We start from the raw sequence: 18,833 nt of genomic DNA, 5'->3' as shown, positions 1-18,833 counted from the left end.
TCCTCACTCCCCAGAGCTGTGATTTGAACTGGGGCTAACTTCTCTGCTCTAAATTGGATGGCAGCCTCCAGCACTTGATTTCAAGGACACCAAACTCCTTCTCCCCTGATCAGTGATGTCTGTGATGGGAAACTGGGAAGAGCAAAGTGAAATAAACCTGGAAGCCACTGCAGAAGCTGCAGCAGTGTCCAGTCCTGCCTCTCCCCTGCCAGAGCTCCTAGACTGAAGCTGACAGGTGACAGCCTGGGCCAGCCACGGCTCAGGTGCACTGTGCCCAGCAGTCAGCTGCTGCCCAGGGAAGTCCAAGAGAACAGAGAAATGTGGCAGACAGAGAGGGGGTAAGCGCAGAGCACAGAACCTTTGAACCCTTTGGTCTGCCAAAGCCCTTCGAGATCCCCCAGCCCAATCCTTCTCCAGCTGTGCCAAGGCTGGGGCTGAGCCCTGGCCCTCAGGCACCACCTCTCTGCAGCTCTGAAACACCTCCAGAGGTGGGCATTCAGCCACCTCCCTGGGCAGCCTGGGCCAGGCACTGAGAGCCCTCTCAGAGAAGAATTTTCTTCTGAGGTCCAACCTAAGCCTCCTCTGCTGCATCCTGAGGCCACCTCCTCTTGTCCCCTTGCTCTGTCACTTGTTCCTGGGGAGAAGAGACCAACCCCACCTGGCTCCAGCCTCCTTTCAGCTTAGACCCTCCCTCAGCTCCACACCATTCCCCCTGGCCTGGCTCAGGCACCCTCAAAGGTCTTTCTGCAGCCTTCCTGCAGGATCCCTTCAGGGCAGCTCCAAGGTGCCCCTGGAGCTGCACACCTCCAGCCCCCTCAGCCTGTGCTCACAGCAGAGCTGCTCCAGCCCTGGGAACATCTCTGTGACCTCCTCTGGCCTCTCTCCAGCAGCTCTGAGTCCTCATGCTGGGGACAGCAGAACTGAGGGCAAGACTGGAGGTGAGGTCTGAGCAGTGCAGAGCCGAGGGGCACACTCCTGCCCTGCTGCCCACACTGCTCTGGCTGCAGCCAGCACTCAGCTGCCTGCTGCCCTGCAGGAGGGCACTGCTGGCTCCTGGGGAGCTGCTCAGCACTCAGCACCCTTTTTCAGAGCTCCTCCCTCCCAAGCTCAACACTCCAAGCTCCTTTCTGTCTTGCTGAGTTTTCTTTCCAGTGGTGTATTTAGCTACAGCAATTCCCCACCAAGGCTCCAGAAGTTGGCCATGGGAAGGAGAGCAGCAGTGGGAAGCTCTTGAAGACACAAAGAGGATTTGCAGATCAAAGAAACCACAACAGAGAGGAACCCACAATGTCAACAGAGCAAACACCTCCCTCCTGCCAGCCAGGGAGCAGCACCCAGGAACAGGCCACAGACTCCTCACCTCTTCTGTCCCAACCTTTATTTTATCCAACACAGCAACACTTCTCTGGGCACTCAGTGTGAGGAGGGCAAAAGGATTCGGTGCCAGGGTGGGAGAAACCAGGAAGGGAATGAGGAGGAGGGGAGAGTTTGCCAGCTGTGGAGCCAACCTTCCACAGCTCAAGGACCTGAGCAGCTCTCATTGAGCTCTTCTGCTGCTGGTGACATCAAACATCAACCTGCAGCTGAACTACAAACACAGCACAACAGAGAACTGGGAAAACCCAGCCTGGGATCCTCCCCCATGACTGCTTCCAGCACCTTGCTCACCCCCACTGCATTCCCAGACCACACCAGCTCCCTGCTGTGAAATGCTCCCCAAGGTGTTGCAGCCACCTGCAGCATGCCCTCAGCCCAGCTCTGCCCCAGGACACGGCCACAGGTGTGCCAAGCTGTGCCCTGCCAGCACAGCAGCCCTCCTGCTGGCAGCAGGGTGCCAGGGAGGCAAAGTCCCAACAGGACACTGCGTTCGTGGCCACAAGACAGAAACTCAACTTGGGTGCTGTAAGGAGCAGAGGCAGCAAACCGCAGGGCAGAGATGAGCAGCGCAGCGCTGCAGGCTCCGCAGCTCAGCATCGCCAGCGCCAAGCAGAGCGGCAGGGCCGAGCAGCAGGCAGCGGCAGCAGGCAGAGCGGGCAGCGGCGGGGCGGAGGAGCACTGACACCTGCTGGGACAGGCTGGGGGCGCCCTCAGGCTGCCGCAGCGCTCCGCAGGCTCCTGCCACGCCGCAGCCAGGCAGGCTGCTCTGCAGGGCTGGGGTCTGCCGTCCCCGCCGGGGGGGAGCTGCACTCAGGTGCAGAGCTCAGCCTGCTCCTCGCCCTTCCCAGGTCCTCCCTCCTGCAGGCAGGGGAACGAGGCCCTCCCAGCCCTCTCTCACAGGCTGTACACTGTGATGTTGATATCTGTGTCCTCAAACACCTCCCCAAGGATTGCTGAGACTTTGCTCCACTCCAGGCCATCAAGGCCACATCCGATCCTGGAGGAGACACCAAAGCAGCTGTCAGAGCCTGGCTGGAGCACGCAGCAGCAGCCAGCGCCTCTGGTGGCACTGACCCAGCTCACCCTGGGCAGCACCTTCCACACTGGGGCAGCTTTGGGCTCCTCACTACCAGGACACTTCGGTGCTGGAGAGGGTCCAGAGATGGGCAACAAAAGTGGTGAAGGGTCTGAGGAACAGGACTGGTGAGGAGCAGCTAAGGGACCCGGAGGTGTCCAGCCTGGAGGACACCAGGCTGAGAGGAACCTTCTGGCACAACTGAGCAGAGCACTTCTGGAACCCCAGAACCCAGCCTGGTTGGGCTGCAAGGGACCCCTGGAGCTCAGCCAGCCCAACCCCCTGCTCCAGCAGGGCACCTACAGCAGCTTGCCCAGGGGCACAGTGGCCAGGAGGGGTTGGAGGCTCTGCAGAGGAGACTCCACAGCCTCTCTGGGCAGCCTGCTCCAGGCTCCAGCACCCTCACACCAGACTCTGCTCACGGTCAGTGGAGCAGAAGTGGATATGTGAACTCTTCTCTCATGGCAGCAGATTCTCTCTCCAGCATTCTTACACAAGTCCCTTTCTGCCAGGGGAGTTCAGCAGCTCCCAGCACAGGGAACTGGAACTAAAGCCAAAGCACTTCTCTCTGCATCTTAAATCTCAAGAAGGTCTCTCCAGTGAGGGTGGAGAGAGCATGGCATAGGCTGCCCAGGGAGGCTATGGCTGCCTCCTGCCTGGAGCTGTTCAAGGCCCAGGCTGGATGAGGCCTTGAGCAGCCTGGGTGGAGGGAGGTGTCCCTGCCCCTGGCAGGAGGCTGGAGCTGGATGAGCTCTGAAGTCTCCTCCAACCCACCCCACCCTGTGGGTCTCTAAGGAGCACTGCAGCTCCTGCCCTGCAGCAGCTCTGCTCTCACCTGGGCATGGAGATGTCAGTGACTCCATTATTCAGGCAGTGAGCCTTCATGGCCTCCAAACTCTGCCTCATGCTGTCATAGGTTGGCTTGTGAGAAACCTTCTTCTTTGTGATCTAAACACAAAGGTCAGAGTTCAGCTGTGCTTTGGTCTGATCACCACAAACTGCTTTCTTCTTCACACAACTCTGCACTGCCCTCCCAGAGTGCACACTGGAGATTGGCTGCTGGGGGAGAGAGGCTGGGAAAAGGAACTGTGCCAGAGCCCCCCAGCAGAGCTCAGCAGCTGGCTCTGTGCACCGCAAGTCTGGAGAGGAACACAGGAGGCAGCCTGGCAGCTCCTCAGCAGCACTGCCCTGGCACCTCACAGCTCTTCCCAAAACACCCCCAAGGTGGTCAGAGTCTGGCACAGGCTGCCCAGGGAGGCTGTGGCTGCCTCCTGCCTGGGAGTGTTCACAGCCAGGCTGGATGAGGCCTTGGGCAGCAGAGTCGGGCTGAGAGGTGTCCCTGGGCATGGTGGGGAGAGTGGAGCAGATGAGCCCTGAGGTCCTTTCCAAGCTGAGCTCTGTGACTCTTCCCCAGCCCTCTCACCAGGTAGTAGATGTAGCGATCCTCCCTCCGCAGCACTGCCACCTCCCCTGTCTTCTTCTCTGCAGGAGAGAAGCCAGAAGGGATTTTCCCAGCTCCACCGCATCCCAGAACACTCCTCCTGCGGCACTCCGGCTCCTCCCTGCGGCTGCCGCACGCCCTCCCCACCGAGCGCAGCACTCACGCTGCGCCAGCAGCTCCTGCACGCCGCCGAACTTCTTCTTGAAGAGCACTGCGATGCCGGCGCCCATGCGGCAGTCCTCGCTGATGCAGTGCGCCAGGGCGTCCGTGGCCGGGCAGGAGAACAGGTCCCCCTTCACCGACCGGATCTGCAAAGCACCGACAGGGGAAGGGGAAGGAAGCTGAGCGCAGCTGGGGGCACTGCTCCGCCTGGGAGCCAGCGCCACGGAGCAGCAGGCAGCCCAGAAGGCAGCGAGCTGGCAGCCGTGACCCAGGCGACCCACAGCTCCCTGCACCTCCTGAGAGCTGGTACAGCTCGGCAGGGAGCCTGGCAAAGGCAATGCTTAAAGCGGTGCAAAGGAGAGCACGGCAGGAGCAGCGCACAGCTGCAGCCTGCCAGCGCCGCTCGGCCCCAGGCTAAGACCTGCCTCGCTGGCACACAGAGGGCACCCAGCTGCGCGGGCACAGCAGTGCCTGGCTGCAGCCCCCAGCCCCAGCAGCTCACTGTGTACGCACTCTCTGCTCCTGCTGCCCGGGGAAGTGCGTGGCCATGGCAGCCTGCGCTGGGGCGAAGGCTCCTGGGGCTGCAGAGACGACAGAGAAAAAGCAGTTATTAGGAGCCCAAGGCAGGCAGCAGGGAGGCTGAGCCTGCTCTATCCGGGGGCAGCTGGGACAAGACTCCCTGGGAGCAGCACGGGGGGGCCGCTCCGGAGCGCCTGGCGCCAGCCCCACAGCTCCGGCCCAGGGTCACCGCCGGCACCCCCTGGCCTTCCAGCCCGCCCTGTCCCGGCAGCGAACCCCCCGGCAGGCCGCACCCGCGGGCGCGCCGCGGAGAAGGTTCCAGCGAGCCGGCGCCGCGCAGAGCCTCCCGAGCGCCGCCCGCAGCAGCATCGGCCCAGGCCTGCCCCCGCCGCGGCGGACACGGCCGCTCTAGGCAGCCGCAGGCTGCGCCTCGATGGTAGCCGCCCAGAACATTCCGCGGCCCAGCCCCCGCCGCAGCGCGCATGCGCCGGGCGGGGAGGGGGCGGGAGCAGGCAGTGGGTGTGGCTCGAGTGGCGCATGCGCACTGCGGGCGGAGGCAGCCGCGCGCGGCCCACGGCGCAGGCGCAGTAGCCGCGGGGGAGGAGGCCGCGGGTGGGTGGGGCCTGGCGGCGCGGAGAGGGGCGGGGCCGGGCGGGGCGGGGCCGCAGTGCGCATGCGCCGCCCCCCGCCCCGCCCCGCCTGTGCCCGGGCGGCGCCATCTTGCGCGGCGGCGCTGATTGGGTCGGGGCCGCGGCGGAGCCAATCAGCGGGACCGGACCGGGCCGCGCCGCACGGTGAGCGCCAGCAGCCAATATGGAGCCCCCGAGCGCCGGCCCCAGCGCCGGGATTGGCGGGGCACAGTGGCCAGTCAGGAGGCCGCTCGCAGGGCCGGGGCCGGCCGGGCGCTGGGGAGGGCGAGGGGCCGCGGCCCGGGCCCGGCTCTCCGGGGATGCGGGGGGGTGCACCGGGAGCGGAGGCGCTGGGGCCTGCGGGAGCAGAGGGCCCAGCACGGGGGCGGGCGCAGCGTCCCGGAGGTGCGGGCGCAGCGCAGACAGGCGTGCGGCGGGCCCGGCCCCCCCCCGGCGCCGACAGGCCTGGCCCGTGCGGGCCGCCTGGACGGGAGCCGCCGGGCCCCGCCCTCCACCGGCCGGGCGGGGGAGCGGAGCGGGAGGGCCTCCCGCCGGCAGCGCTGGCAGATGGGCCGCGGGCAGCCCGGGCCGCCCCTCCTCCTCCCCCTCTCCCCGCCGTGCCCGGGGCAGGTGGGGGGACCCCGGCGAGTGTGCGCCTGGAGCGGGTCGCTGCTGCTCCCTCCTCCTCCGCGGGGCTGCCGGTGAAGCGGAGCTGCGCTCTCACCTCCCTAAGCCGCCCCTGGACGCCAAATGTCGCCAGCCGCCTGCTCCCCGGGCGGCGAAGTTGCCGCTTTGGCCCGAGCGAAGGGCCCGGGGCCGCCTGCGCCGTGAGCGGCAGGGCACGGCCGGCCCTGCCCGGGCGCACGGAGGATGCCAGCCCCCAGCCCTCCGGCAGCAAGGGCAGCCCCGGGTGCGCTCCCTGCCTTGGAAGCGTGCGGAGGAGCTCGGAGACCAAATCTGGGAGGTGCAGGCTTTGCTCTGCTGGGCAGCAGGAGATGAGACTGAGACCTCTCGGTGGTGCCACTGGAACCCTGCCTGCTGCGGGCTCTGCCCCGGGCAGCCCAGTTCGGTAGTGCAGCACAGCTGAACGGGATGCTCCGGAGCCGGCTCCGGTTTCTCAGGCTGTTGTGTGCTCAGGGTAGTTCGTTTGCTGAGAGCTGCTGCCGGTGTAGCTCCTGAGGCCCCTCTCTAGGTGTGTGCGCAGAGCTGGGACGCTGGAGGCGTTCTGAGTGCAGCCCGGTGGGGAGGAGCACAGCCCTGGAGCCCTTCACCCAGCTCCAGTCTGTGCTCTTACACCTGAGCTTCGCGGGGGTTAGCGGTGAGCAGTGCAGGCAGCTGCCTGTACCCAGCGGGCAGCTCCGAGGGGTACAACAGGAAGGGAAACAAGTTCACAGCTGCGGTTTGCCTGGCTGGAGATGATCACAGGCCCTTAGGGGTTGGAAGTGACCTCCAGAGAGCATCCAGTGCAGCCCCCTGAGGGCAGGGTCACACAGGAGCACAGCCAGGTGGGGTTTGAATGCCCCCACAGGCTCTGTGGGCAGCCTGCTCCAGGCTCTGCCACCCTTCTGGGGAGGTCAGTGCCAGGTTTTGTGCTCTCACCACGACAGCCTCTGCTGAGCCTCACCCAGCTCTAGCAAGGTGACACCGTGGGAGGGGAGGTTGGTGATTAAACAGCAGCTCCCCTGTGTGATCCTGGCCTCAGCAGCTGGTTTGTTTTGCAGCTGCTGTGAGCTCCTCCTGATCTCCAAGCCCTGGCACAGCACTCAGCTGCCTTTTCACCCTCTCTTGCCAGACCCAGAGGCTGAGCCCTGTGCCATCGCCCGTGCCGGGAGCGCAGCCATGGAGCAGTACACAGCCAGCAGCAGCAGCTCCACAGAGCAGATCGTGGTGCAGGCTGGGCAGATCCAGCAGCAGGTATGCCAGGGGCTCCTGGGCGAGCTGCTGTTGCCACTCCTGGGCCCCAGATCTCTGTCTGCAGCTCAGAGTTGTGCAGAGCCAGCAAGGTGCTGCGTGGCACGGCCTGGCTGGCACCAGCAGGCCGTGGGCAGAGCAGGCTGCCTTTGAGGCACAGTTAGTATCTGCTTCATTGTCACTGCAAAATTCAGCTGCTAACACTGCAGGTGGGAGCAGGTAGCAGATTCCTGTGGAGTCAGGAGCCTGCAGGCTGAGAATGATGTGAAGCAATCAATTCTCTGGCAGTTAGGTGAGGGAAGCAAGAAATTCTCTCTGGAAAAGGAGGAAGCAGAAGAGCAGCAGCAGTCAGCTGCAGATTTCTCCCTCCCCAAACTGCAGCAGGCTTTGTTCAGGCCCTCAGAGCCTTTCTGAAGAGAAATGTTCCTTGGGATGTTCTGTTTTGCATCTGCAGCTGGGTCAAAACAGACACAAGGCACAGGAACTGCAGCCAGATGTGCAGCTTTGGATGAATTCATCCATTCCAGAAGCTTCTGCTTCGTGTCCTGGAGGTTTAGCTGAGTAGGGCTGGGAGCAAAGGGCTTGGCAAGTCTGAGGTGTGGTTAAGCTTCCCCCCTTCAGCTACAGTAACACATCTCCAGGTGAGCTCTGCTGCAGGCCAGAGGAGCTGCAGTGCAAGTGGCTGACTTCAGTGCGAGGCTTTGCTTTGTCTTCAGCTCATCTGACAGCAGAGCCCAGCTGCCCCCACTGCACTGAGCTGTGCAGTGCACACAGGACTGGGTTGGTGTTAAGAACGAGGTACTAAGGGTTAACAGAAGTCCCAGCCTCTGACAGAGCCCAGAGCTGACCTGGTTGAGGGGCGTTTTGTGGGTAAAGAGGAGGTCTCAACCTGGCTTGGTTTGCAGAGCTCTCAAAGCCTGGCAGGGCTGAGACCTCTCCCCCCACCACAGGCCTGGGGCAGAGATGTGCTTCGCTCCAGGCTCTCACACAGTTGGCTCTTGTCACTTTGGGACTCACTAAGAGGCCAAAGGTAGCAGCTGCTTTGTCTTGCAGCCCCTCAAGACTGTCCCTGGGGGCAGTGGTGGAAAGACATTGGTCAGGGCTGGCACTGGTGGAGCTGAGGCTGTAGTCTCCTGTGCCGCTCTCTGCAGAAGGGACTCGATGGCCTGACAAAAGCCTGCAGGCCCTTCAAGGGAAGGGGCCTGGGCACTGAGAGGAGCCCTGGAGCTGAAGGGCAGCAGTGCAGGGCAGTGAGGCTGAGGCTTCCACTGCTGCAGGACAACCCTCACCTTCTTGCAGGGCTGGAGGGTTGCAGCCTGGCAGCACCGTGAGGCTGTGCCAGCGATGCCACTCTGAGGTTTGCTCAGCATCCTCACCCCTGCCCCAGCCCGGGGTCGTTGTCTCTTGTCAGAGCTGTGCATTTCCATGTTTCAAGCTGTTCTGTTCCTGTTCCCAGCAGCAGGGAGGTGTCACTGCTGTCCAGCTGCAGACTGAGGCCCAGGTGGCATCGGCCTCAGGCCAGCAAGTCCAAACCCTCCAGGTAGTGGTGACCTCTCCGATCGTGTCCGTGAGCACTGCATGACTCCCCCTGGCCACATATCTAATGCTGTGTTCCCAGGGCTGCCAGTGGGAGCAGAAGGGCTCTTGGCTGTAGGCTCTGCCCTCTCTGCTACCTGCAGGACTTTGGGCTTCCCGTGGGTCTGAGGTGCATGCCAGAAACCCTGCTGCAACCATCAGAGGCCAGAGGAGGCCACAAAGATGATGCCAGGGCTGGAGCAGCTCTGCTGTGGGGACAGGCTGAGGGGCTGGGGGGGTGCAGCCTGCAGAGAAGGATCCAGGGGGACCTCAGAGCTGCTGCCAGTGCCTGAAGTGATCCTGCAGGAAGGCTGCAGAGAGACTTTGACTGAGGGAGTCTGAGCCAGGCCAAGGGCAATGGTTTGGAGCTGAGGCAGAGCAGGGGAGAGTGGAGCTGAGGAAGAAGTTCTGGAGTGTGAGGGTGGTGAGAGCCTGGCACAGGCTGTGGCTGCTTCCTGCCTGGGGGTGTCCAAGACCAGGCTGGATGAGGCCTTGAGCAGCTGAGCCTGGCTGAGGTGTTCCTGGGCACGGCAGGAGGTTGGAGGAGATGAGCTCTGAGGTCCCTTCCAGCCTGAACCATTCTGGAAGTCTATGAACTCCTGCTGCTGTAATTCTGAAAGTGAAAAGTGGTTGAAATGAAGCTTAAAAGGGAAAACCCCAAAGCACCAGGATGAGGAAAGGGCAGACAAGAGACACAGCCCCCAGCTCCCTGCTGCTTCCAGGAGATTGGAGGTGTGCCCAGCTGTGAGCAGTTCTGCCCTCACTGGCTGAGCCCTGAGCAGGAGTCAAACCTTTACTTGGGCTTCAGAAGGGCAGCTGGGGACAGTGCAGTCTGCCCTGGGGCTGAGAGATCCAACTTCTTATGTACCTCTGAGCAGCAGAGGAGGGAGGTTGGATCCTGCCAGCAAGTAGCTGACAGCTGGGGAGGAGGAGCTGGGTGGCTGCACACCCTGCCTGCTTTTAGGCTGGCAAAGTCCATTACAGCAGCTCAGGCAGGAGGCTTGTGGAGGGGTTGCTGAGCCCTTGGCTAGCCCTGGCAGCTGGGCAGTGCCCACTGCACCTTTCTGGGGTTGTTTGCTTTTCAGTGGTGCAGAGGAGGGCAGCTCCAAGAGGCCTGGGCAGGTGCAGAGCTGAACACAGCATTTTGTATGTTCCCAGTTCCCAGCTGCCTGACTTGTGCTGCTTGGGCCCCTGTGGCCTCCTGCCTGTCACTTTGTGTCCTCCTCCTTCCTCCTTCATTTTTGCCCTGCCCTAATCCATTAACAACAGCCCTGGACTGTGTCATTTCTCCTTCTGCTTGCTGGATGTTGTGCTGCTGATTGTGCTTCCCCGGGGCTGACACCAGCATGCTCACCTCTGTGCTGTGCCTGAGCCTGCTGCTGGTCCCTGCTGGGGACTTGCAGAGCAAGGCAGGGCTTGGAACTGGATGTCTGTGGGGGTCCCCCCCAGCCCATTCTGTGACTCTTATGCCAGGTTTCCAACCCCACCCTGAGCCTTGTGGGGCCCAGAAGTGGCTGCTGCTCATTTTTTTCCCCCACTCTTCCTTCCTGAGCCTCATTTTGTGTTGTTCCATTTCTGATTTTGCTTAACCATGCAAAGCCTCCCCAGGAGCATGACCTGGGGGAAGTGGAAGTGCTGTGAGCAGCTCATTGGAGAGTTGAAGCTGCCAGGGCAGCTTTGGAACCCCAGTTAAAGCTCAGCAGTAGCCATGAGGGTAGTGAAGTGTCTTTGGCTGACCTTGCTCTGGGGCTGTGCATGAAGCCAGTTGCTGTGCCTGGGCAAAGAGCTGTGCTGTGCAGCCTGCCCTGGGAGTCCTGCTGGGGCTGCAGCAGCAGAGCAGGGCAGCAGCTGTGGCCACTGAAGAGTTGTGCTGCTGCTGCTCAGCTGCCTGAGCGAAGCACTTAGCCACCTGGCAGCCACTTCAGGCTCTGGCTCTGTGGAGGGCACCTCTCAGAGTGTTTCATTGTCCTCCTTGGTGTTCTCTCCTCTTTCCCAGGTGCAGGGGCAGCCTCTGATGGTGCAGGTCAGCGGGGGCCAACTGATCACCTCCACTGGGCAGCCTATCATGGTGCAGGCCGTGCCTGGGGGCCAGGGCCAGACCATCATGCAGGTGCCAGTCTCTGGCACGCAGGGCCTGCAGCAGGTGAGCTAACCCTGAGCCTTCTGAGGGGGGAGGCAGCTGAGATGTTCTCACCTGCTCAGAGAGCAGCTTTGCCTCAGCTCTCTTGGCATGACCTGGGTAGAGGCTGCTGTTGTCCAGCTCTGGGCCTGGCAGGGAGCTGCAGCTGCAGGGGGCAGTGGAAGTTCTCTGCGAGTTTGAACTGGTTTTCACTGGGGGTGTGCAGAGCTTGGAGCTTCAAGCCCCCAGCACTCTGTGACAGAGCTGGAGCTGGGTTTGGACTTTCTGGTTGAGTCCTTTTCAAAAGGTTTCTTTCCAGTGGCCCTTGCAGTGGGGTTGGGATCTGCTGCCTGCCAGTGCAGGGCTCAGGAGCAGGATTTGTCTCTCTTGCCTTTTTTAAAAGCATTTGAGAAAGCTTCTTGAGAACAATTCCTGTGCTGGAGATATCCAACACAGGCTGGCTGGAGGTGAGCTGGAGCCTCCCTCTGGGAGCTGCAGCAGGGGCTCACTGCAGGCAGTTCTCTTGGAAAGCTCTGAGGTGTAAAGAGCTGCTCCAAAGGTGCTCCTCCAGAGCAAGGGGGAGAGCTGGAGCAGAGGGCAGGGACTGCAGAGTGGGAGCCAGGAGCCAAGTTCAGCACTGATTTAGGAGTCAGGCCAGGAAGGCCCAGGAGGTGTTGATGCTTGGAGAGGTTTATTCAGTGCTTCTGGACAGTGTCTATTGCTGGAATCCAGTCTGCTGCTGGGGGCTGCCCTCCCTTGCTGGGGGCTGCCCTCCCTTGTGGGGTGCCCTTTGGTTTTGGGCACTAATTTGTGGTAGGATCTCTCCAGACTGGTTGGTGGAGCCAGGTCCAGACCTGGGTTTTTAAGCACAAACTGAACCCTGTTCCAGATCTAAGAACTGCTGCATGGTGGTGCAGATCTGAAGCTAACTCTTCTCTGTGCCCAGGGCTGTGCTGGGTGATGAAGGCCCTGCAGGTGCCCTGAATCTGAGTCCTATTTGTTGCCTTCCACCTGAGCAAGAATTTCGTGTGAATGATTGATTCCTTCTGCCCATTTTGTGTGTGAGCAGCAGAGAGCTGCTGGGGCACAGTGGAGAGCTGCTGGGGCACAGTGCCCCCAGCACCTTGGGCTTCCTCTGCTTGTGTGCTTGTGAGTCCTGTGTCCCAGGGAGCAATCCAAGAGAAGGATCAGTGCTTCCCTTTCTCTCTGTGTGAGAGGAAGTCATCCTCAGAGATGGTTTGGTAATGCTGAGGCCAAGGAGGGAGGAACAAGAGGCATAGTTAATGTTCCTTTCTGACTCTTTCTTCCACAGATTCAGTTGGTCCAGCCAGGTCAGATTCAGATTCAAGGTGGGCAGGCTGTGCAGGTACAGGGGCAGCAGGGCCAGACCCAGCAGATCATTATACAGCAGCCACAGACTGCAGTTACTGCTGGCCAGACACAGGTAACTGCACCAGCATGAAAGGCTTTTCTTGAGAGACGCAGGAAGAGACACTTGACAAATGACTTAAGCTGTGGTTAAGTTAAACAAAAGAGGCAGAAACCCCCAAAGAGGAATTCCTGCTAATGATGAGAGCTGACCATGTGCTGATGTGGTAGTGCTCCACAGCTAACTGGGGCAGGGTAACTGCTTGCATGTTTCTCTCCGTCGTGTTCCTGTATTTGGTCTGTGGTTGGTTTTGTCCTTATTTGTTGACATTTGGACAGCTGAAGTCCTGCTAATTCCCCTTCTCTGGCTTCTTCTGCTGAATTTGGTGCTTCAGGAGCCAGATGAAGTTCCTGAGCAGAGTAATTCTGTGCCCCTACTGGCAGTGAGGTGAGACAGGAAGCTTAGGACTTGTTCCCTTCGTGTTAGTTCTGACACTGCCAGAGCGAACGGAAGCGTTGGAGGTGCCCTGGGCCATTCAGCTGCACTCAGCTGCTTTGTGCTCCAGCCTCTTGCTGCTGGAAACAAAGCAAGAGAAAGCAAAGCCTGAAACACCTTCAGCACCTCCTGTCTAGGTCAGGAATTGTGACACTGGGGAGTGAGGACCAACTTGTAAAGTTCTGTGTTCTTTGTTCTGTTTAGAGCCAGCAGCAAATAGCAGTTCAAGGGCAGCAGGTGGCACAAGCAGCTGAAGGCCAGACCATAGTCTATCAGCCAGTCAATGCTGATGGGACCATTCTGCAACAAGGTAGGAGCTGTGCTGCAGCAGGCAGGGCCTAGGCCAGAGCTCTTGGCTGGGGTTGGAGGTGGTGAGGAAAAGAGGGAGCTGAGGTCTGGTGGTGCTGTGAGCACTGTGGTGTGGGGGAGGGGTGGAAGCAGAGGGGTTCAGACTGGGGGGGATCTGCCCAGGAAGGCGAGGAGTGGCCTCTGGAGGGCTGTCAGGGCAGAAGTGGTGAAGTTTACTTTTACAGCTCAGTGCCTGAGCTGGTGCCTGGCACTGGCATCACTGGGCAGGCAGAGGGGCACAAGTGAAGGGTCTGCATGGCACTGCTGAGGCCACACCTCCAATATGAGCTCAGGTTTGGGTCCCTCACTCCCAAGAAGGACATGGAGAGGCTGGAGCAGGTCCAGAGAAGGGCACCAAAGCTGGGGAAGGGTCTGGAGAGCAGGGCTGGGGAGGAGCAGCTGTGGGAGCTGGGGGGGTTCAGTCTGGGGCAGAGGAGGCTGAGAGGAGACCTCACTGCTCTCGGCAGCTCCCTGAGAGGAGGCTGCAGCCAGCTGGGGTTGGGCTCTGCTCCTGAGGAACAAGGGACAGGACAAAGTTGCCCCAGAGGAGAGTTAGGTTGCCCGTGAGGAACAGTTTCCTCTCCTGAAGCATTGTCAAGCCCTGGAACAGGCTGCCCAGGGCAGTGCTTGAATCCTCATCCCTGGGGAGGAGTTAGAGTCGTGGAGATGTGGTTCTGAGGGCCAGGGCTCAGCAATGGGCATGGTGCTGTTGGGTTAATGCTTGTTCTGAGTAATCCAAAGGCCTTTCCCAGCCTGGATGATTCCTGAGCTGCTGCTTTGCAAAGCTGTTGGGACTCTCCCTGCATGCTGTGGGAGGTGAGGGAGCTGCAGGCAGCAGTGGGACTAATGCTGTTCCCCCCTCTCTGTGCACGTTTTTGCTTTGCTTTGGTTTTGTTTCCTCCTTTGTTTCCTTAAAGTCACAGTCCCTGTTACAGGCATGATCACCATCCCTGCAGCCAGCCTGGCTGGGGCACAGATTGTCCAAACAGGAGCCAGCACCAACACCACCAGCAGTGGGCAAGGAACGGTCACAGTGACGCTGCCGGTGGCTGGGAACGTTGTCAACTCGGGCGGCATGGTCATGGTGGGTACTGAGCTCCTCACTGGCAGCTGGGTGGTCCCAGGGGCCTGCACCTTGCTGTGCTGTCCTGGGCTGAGTTGGAACAGGACTAATCCTGGGCACAAGGATTTTGCTTTTCAGCCTGGGGAGGAGAAGGCTGCAGGGAGATCCCAGAGCAGCCTCCGGTGCCTGAAGGGGCTGCAGGAGAGCTGGGGAGGGACTTTGGACAGGGGCTGGGAGTGGCAGGACAGGGCCAGTGGCTTTGGTTGTGTTGCCTGGGGGCTTGCCCATTCTCAGGAAAAATGGATCTGTTTAAGTCTGTTCTGCAGCTGGAGAACAAATTCACTGCTGCTTCTGCTTGCAGTGGGTGCAGAACAGCCCCAGACAGCTCCCACCTTAGTGTGTGTTGACCTCTTGTTCTAACAGCACTAACATCTCCCTGCAGATGGTCCCTGGAGCTGGGTCGGTGCCAGCTATCCAGAGGATCCCTCTGCCCGGGGCAGAGATGCTGGAGGAGGAGCCTCTCTATGTCAATGCCAAGCAGTACCACAGGATCCTCAAGAGGAGGCAGGCTCGGGCCAAGCTGGAGGCTGAGGGGAAGATCCCCAAAGAGAGAAGGGTGAGAACCCAGCTGGGAGCTGCCAGAAGGGTGCTGGAGAGAGGGAGAGGAGACCTCCTCTGCAGCTTCCTGAGCGTGGGGTCAGGCTCTTTAATACCAGTGACAGGAGTGGCAGCCTGGGGCTGAGGGGAGGCCTCTCACTCTCTACCACTGCCTGAAAGGAGGCTGGAGCCGGGCGGGGATTGGGCTCTGCTCCCAAGGGACAAGAGAGAGGACAAGAGATGGCCTCAAGCTGCACCATGGAAGGTTGGGGTTGGACAGCAGAAGAAACTTCTTCCTGGAGAGGGTTCTCCAGGCCTGGCCCAGGCTGCTCGAGGGAGGTGGCTGAATGCACATCCCCGGAGCGGGTTCAGAGCTACAGAGCTGTGCTGAGGGCCATGGCCCAGCTCCAGCCTTGGCAGAGCTACACAGTAGTTGGACTGGATGAGCTGAAAGAGCTCTGCCATTCTGTGACTCTGAAGGCCCAGAGAGCCTCCTGTGCTGGAGCCTGGGCTCTGAGGGCTGCCTCAGGATTCCCTCTGGAGCCGCAGCCCAGGCAGGCTGCCCTCGCCGCAGCCCCGCTGGCTCCACAGGGTGCTCTGCAGTGGGCAGAGGGTGGGCACTGGCTGGGACTCCTCAGCAGCCAGGACTTGCCCTGCTGAGGCAGGGCTGGCAGGGCTGGCAGGGCTCTGACTGCTGCTCCCCCCCGCAGAAGTACCTGCACGAGTCGCGGCACCGCCACGCCATGGCCCGGAAGCGCGGCGAGGGGGGACGCTTCTTCTCGCCCAAGGAGAAGGACAGTCCCCACCTGCAGGTGAGCAGAGCTGCCCCCCCCGCCCCTCCCAGCACCCAGAGGTGTTCAGGGCCAGGCCGGATGAGGCCTTGAGCAGCCTGGGGGGAGCTGTCCCTGCCCACAGCAGGGGGCTGCAACTGGCTGAGCTCTGAGGGCCCTTCTGACCCAAACCATGCTGTGGTCTGTGCCCCTTGCCCTGTCACTGCACACCACTGAGCCTGAGTCTTTCCCAGGCAAAACAGCTCTGGGATTCTGTCTCCTCCTGGCAGTGGGGGGAGTGTGAGTGGCTCTGAGGTGGTGGTTGGGGTGGGGAGGGTGTGGGGCTGCCTGTGAGGTGTGTGCTGTGTGACACTGTGGGATGTGTTCTGTATCCCCAGGATCCCACCCAGGCCAATGAGGAAGCCATGACACAGATGATCAGAGTCTCCTAACCTGAAGCAAGCAGCAGCTGATGCATTCCCCTCCCTTCTGCCCTGCCTTTCCAGTGCATCCAGTGAGCCCCAGGGGGACAATCAGCACCCCAGGCTGTCCTGCTCTGCAGAGCTGAACTGCAGTGACTCAAACAATCTTCACCACTTCCCTGGTTTGCTCTTCTGGCCCAGCACAAGGATTTCAGCCTCTGACTGCTCATTGCCTTCTCCTTCCTCTTTTAATCATCTCCTGCAGTAGGATTGGCCATGGGTGAGAGTCTGCCAGTGCCTCAGAGAGCAGCAGGGCCTGGCATTCTGGAGCAGGGCCAGCAGAGACCTCCTGGAGTCCCAACCCCTCTGTACAGAGACATCCTCCAGCTGACAGCAACCAGCACTGAGGTGGTTGCACCGCAGCCCTTTGCCTGGCAGAGACTTGGTCTTGGCACCTGCTCCTTCTTACACCTCTGGACTTCAGCTCACCTGTGCCCTGTTGTTGCTCCACACCTCTGAACTGGCAGGAGCTGGAGGGTCCTTCCTTGAGTCCAGCCTGCGACATCCAGCAGCAGCAGGCCCCTCTCTGGGGAGGGCTCAGCCCTCCAGAGCCAGTGCTGCAGAGACTTCAGAGTTATTCCAGGCTTGGTAGCTTGTGTGGCTGTGGCAAGAAGTGGGAGGGGATGAGGTGGGGAGAAGGATTTAATTAGGAAGATGAATTAGGATTTAATAAGTAAAAGCAATCCCTGAGTGGGCTTTGACTTGTTCAGTGCCAGCAGCTGTTGCTTTGGAAGGGAAGTGAGTGCCAGTAGAGAAAGGATTAAGACTCTGCAGCGAGTCCCCTCCAGATTCTTTTGCTGTTGTTGTTTGAACTCTCCCTTCGGAGCTGCCAGTGCAGGGCCTGGCTCCAGAGCACAAACAGCTGCACTTGAGAGGTGTTTTTTTTGTCCCCTTCATACCCAGCTTGTCTGGTCCCTTGCTGTAGGATGTGTGAAGAGCTCTGGGGCTGTGTTGCAGAGGAAGTCTTCTGGGTACTGTCTCAGTGGTGATGTGGAAGCCTGGGAGCAGCTCTCCAGGTTTTCCTTTGCTTCTCAACTTAGTCTGCTGAGGTTGGAGGCTGAGGGCACCACCACCTCACCAGAAGCTTCTTCCTTTTCCTGAGCCAATTTGTGACGTTGGAGATGTCCTCAAGGTCAAAGCTCTGAGAATTCACTCTGGATGGGCTACACCAGAGCAAAACCTGCTGCTGGAGTCCATCGGGAGTGGGTGAGGATGAAAGAGGCTGGTGGAGAACTGTGGTCAGCTGACCCAGAGAGCTCTGCAGCAGCAAGCCCCACTTGGAGAGGTGTGGAGAATGGTCCTCGAGTGATCCTGAATGGCTTTAAGGCTCCTTGCATGATAAATGGGGTGGGGGGGAACAAGAAAAGCTCTGAGTGGGTGAGGGGGGCACTGAGATGATGGAAGGCAGAGGCTGTACAGAGGTCAAAGTTTCTGATTCTTTTCTATCTGCTGCATTTTTTCAGGTGTATTTTGGTCTTTAACAGATGCCACTGTAAGTACTGTGTACAGCTAATAAAGGTTTCTGAACCAGCTGCAGCCTAGGGCCCTGCTCCTCAGCCCCCACTCCCCTGAGCACAGCCTGCACTGCCTTCAGCACTTCTCCCACCACATCCTCCTGGGGACCTTTCTTCATCCCATTGAGGACTCTTCTCTTGGCCCTGTCTCTGGAGCCAGCTCAGGCTAATGGATCCCTATGCTGGGCTGAGAAAGAAGGAAGGTCTCTGGCACAGAATGTCACACCCAGAGTCCTCCTGCAGGGAGAGCAGCAGCTGAACTTGGGCTTGGTTTTTGGAGAGGCAAGACTTTGGCCAGACAGGAGAGGTGAGTGGGCATAGGAGCAGGCAAGGGAAGGACTGGAAGGGCCCTCTGGAGATCCATGACCAACTGCCCTGCAGCACAGGAGCAGCTAAGAAGGTGACACAGGAACACATCCAGATGGGTCCTCAAAGGTTGAAGGGGACTGCACAACCTCTCTGGGCAGCCTGCTCCAGGCCTCCAGCACCCTCACACCACAGCTGTTCTTCATGTGGAGGTGGAACTGCCTGGGCTGCAGGTTGTGTCCACTGCCTTTTGTCTGTCACAAGACTCTTGATGAAGATTCTGACTCCTCCTTGCACCTCCCTGCAGGCATTTGTGACCATCACCAAGATCCCCTGTCTTCTCCAGCCTCGACAGCCTCAGCTCTCAGCCCTGTGGTGTCTGTCTCAGGTGGCCACAGCCCCAGACAAGCCACCAGCTGCTTCCATCTCCTCTGCCCATCCCACTGGGTCTGCCTGGTTGGAGCTGATTTCCCTGGCAGCATCCCAGGTGCTGCTGTGGCTTGGGTGTGGAGGGCTGGTGCTGACCACACAGCAGTGCTTTGGCCACTGCCCAACAGTGCTTCAAGGCTTCCTCTCATTCTGCAGCCCTCACAAGCAGAGGATGGACAAGAAGGGACATTCCACACCACAGGAGGTCTGCTCAGCAAATGAAAGCTTCATGGGAGGAGGAGGATGCAGAGACCTTTGTGGTCACAGCCCAGCAATGGGCAAAGATCTGCCTGCTGCTGGGACACGGTGAAGCCTGCAGGTCACTTGGCCTTATGCAGCTCCTGCTCCACCTGTGGGACCATCCCCACCTCACTGCACAGGCCTTGGCCATCCTGCAGCACAGGAGATAGGCAGAAGCTTAGATGGGACAGGGTCACTCTACCACATCCACATGAGTGACCTTCCCAGGTCCTCCTTCTCACTTGGGCCTCTTCCACCTCTATGGCTGGGCTTGCCCAGACTTGGGTCTCTTCCAGGTGTTCTGGAACAAGCACAGCCAAGCCTGTGGACAGATGTTCCTCCTGGGCATCGCTGCCTGCTCCAAATTGCATCCAACAACTCCTCGCTGTGTACTTACCAGTGCAGGGCACAG

At 60.2% G+C, this 18,833-nt stretch overlaps 2 protein-coding genes across 14 annotated transcripts; one reads left to right on the top strand and one right to left on the bottom strand.

The window, feature by feature from the left end:
• Positions 1-1,361: 1,361 nt before the first annotated feature.
• On the bottom strand, positions 1,362-5,026 carry OARD1 (O-acyl-ADP-ribose deacylase 1). Of its 2 annotated transcripts, XM_064173747.1 has the most exons (7): positions 4,868-5,026; positions 4,569-4,636; positions 4,057-4,201; positions 3,876-3,934; positions 3,288-3,400; positions 2,461-2,564; positions 2,287-2,374 (listed from the first exon to the last, which is right to left on the bottom strand). In XM_064173747.1, the coding sequence occupies exons 1-6, from the start codon at positions 4,941-4,943 to the stop codon at positions 2,504-2,506; spliced, it is 522 nt and encodes a 173-aa protein (XP_064029817.1). In that variant the 5' UTR covers positions 4,944-5,026; the 3' UTR covers positions 2,287-2,374; positions 2,461-2,503. The 2 variants fall into 2 exon arrangements, with proteins under 2 accessions (XP_064029816.1, XP_064029817.1); XM_064173746.1 differs by lacking the exon at positions 2,461-2,564 and having other exon boundaries at positions 1,362-2,374; positions 4,868-5,016.
• A 249-nt stretch (positions 5,027-5,275) lies between these two features.
• Positions 5,276-17,464, top strand: NFYA (nuclear transcription factor Y subunit alpha). 12 transcript variants are annotated; one of them, XM_064173979.1, is made up of 10 exons: positions 5,276-5,368; positions 6,996-7,117; positions 8,571-8,657; positions 10,686-10,832; positions 12,121-12,252; positions 12,877-12,982; positions 13,938-14,104; positions 14,526-14,699; positions 15,391-15,492; positions 15,849-17,464. In XM_064173979.1, exons 2-10 carry the CDS (start codon positions 7,043-7,045, stop codon positions 15,900-15,902), a joined length of 1,044 nt encoding a protein of 347 aa, XP_064030049.1. In that variant the 5' UTR covers positions 5,276-5,368; positions 6,996-7,042; the 3' UTR covers positions 15,903-17,464. The 12 variants fall into 12 exon arrangements, with proteins under 12 accessions (XP_064030049.1, XP_064030054.1, XP_064030053.1 ...); XM_064173984.1 differs by having other exon boundaries at positions 5,279-5,368; positions 6,925-7,117; XM_064173974.1 differs by lacking the exon at positions 5,276-5,368 and adding an exon at positions 5,542-5,608 and having other exon boundaries at positions 8,574-8,657.
• Positions 17,465-18,833: the final 1,369 nt, after the last annotated feature.

Source organism: Pogoniulus pusillus, chromosome 39 (genome assembly GCF_015220805.1).
Source record: "Pogoniulus pusillus isolate bPogPus1 chromosome 39, bPogPus1.pri, whole genome shotgun sequence".
In the NCBI taxonomy this organism is placed as follows: Eukaryota; Metazoa; Chordata; class Aves; order Piciformes; family Lybiidae; genus Pogoniulus; species Pogoniulus pusillus.
Note: the sequence above shows the minus strand (reverse complement) of the source record. Positions and strands in the feature narration are given on the sequence as shown.

Bases quoted from the DNA above. Each gene is read 5' to 3' on its own strand.
- NFYA (XM_064173979.1), top strand. From the start codon at position 7,043: ATGGAGCAGTACACAGCCAGCAGCAGCAGCTCCACAGAGCAGATCGTG. The intron at 12,253-12,876 runs GTAACTGCACCA...TGTTCTGTTTAG, and splicing joins TTACTGCTGGCCAGACACAG to AGCCAGCAGCAAATAGCAGT. The intron at 12,983-13,937 runs GTAGGAGCTGTG...GTTTCCTTAAAG, and splicing joins TGGGACCATTCTGCAACAAG to TCACAGTCCCTGTTACAGGC.
- OARD1 (XM_064173746.1), bottom strand. From the start codon at position 4,943: ATGCTGCTGCGGGCGGCGCTCGGGAGGCTCTGCGCGGCGCCGGCTCGC. The intron at 4,637-4,867 runs GTGCGGCCTGCC...TCGTCTCTGCAG, and splicing joins TCTCCGCGGCGCGCCCGCGG to CCCCAGGAGCCTTCGCCCCA. The intron at 2,375-3,287 runs GTGAGAGCAGAG...TGTCTCCTCCAG, and splicing joins ACTGACATCTCCATGCCCAG to GATCGGATGTGGCCTTGATG.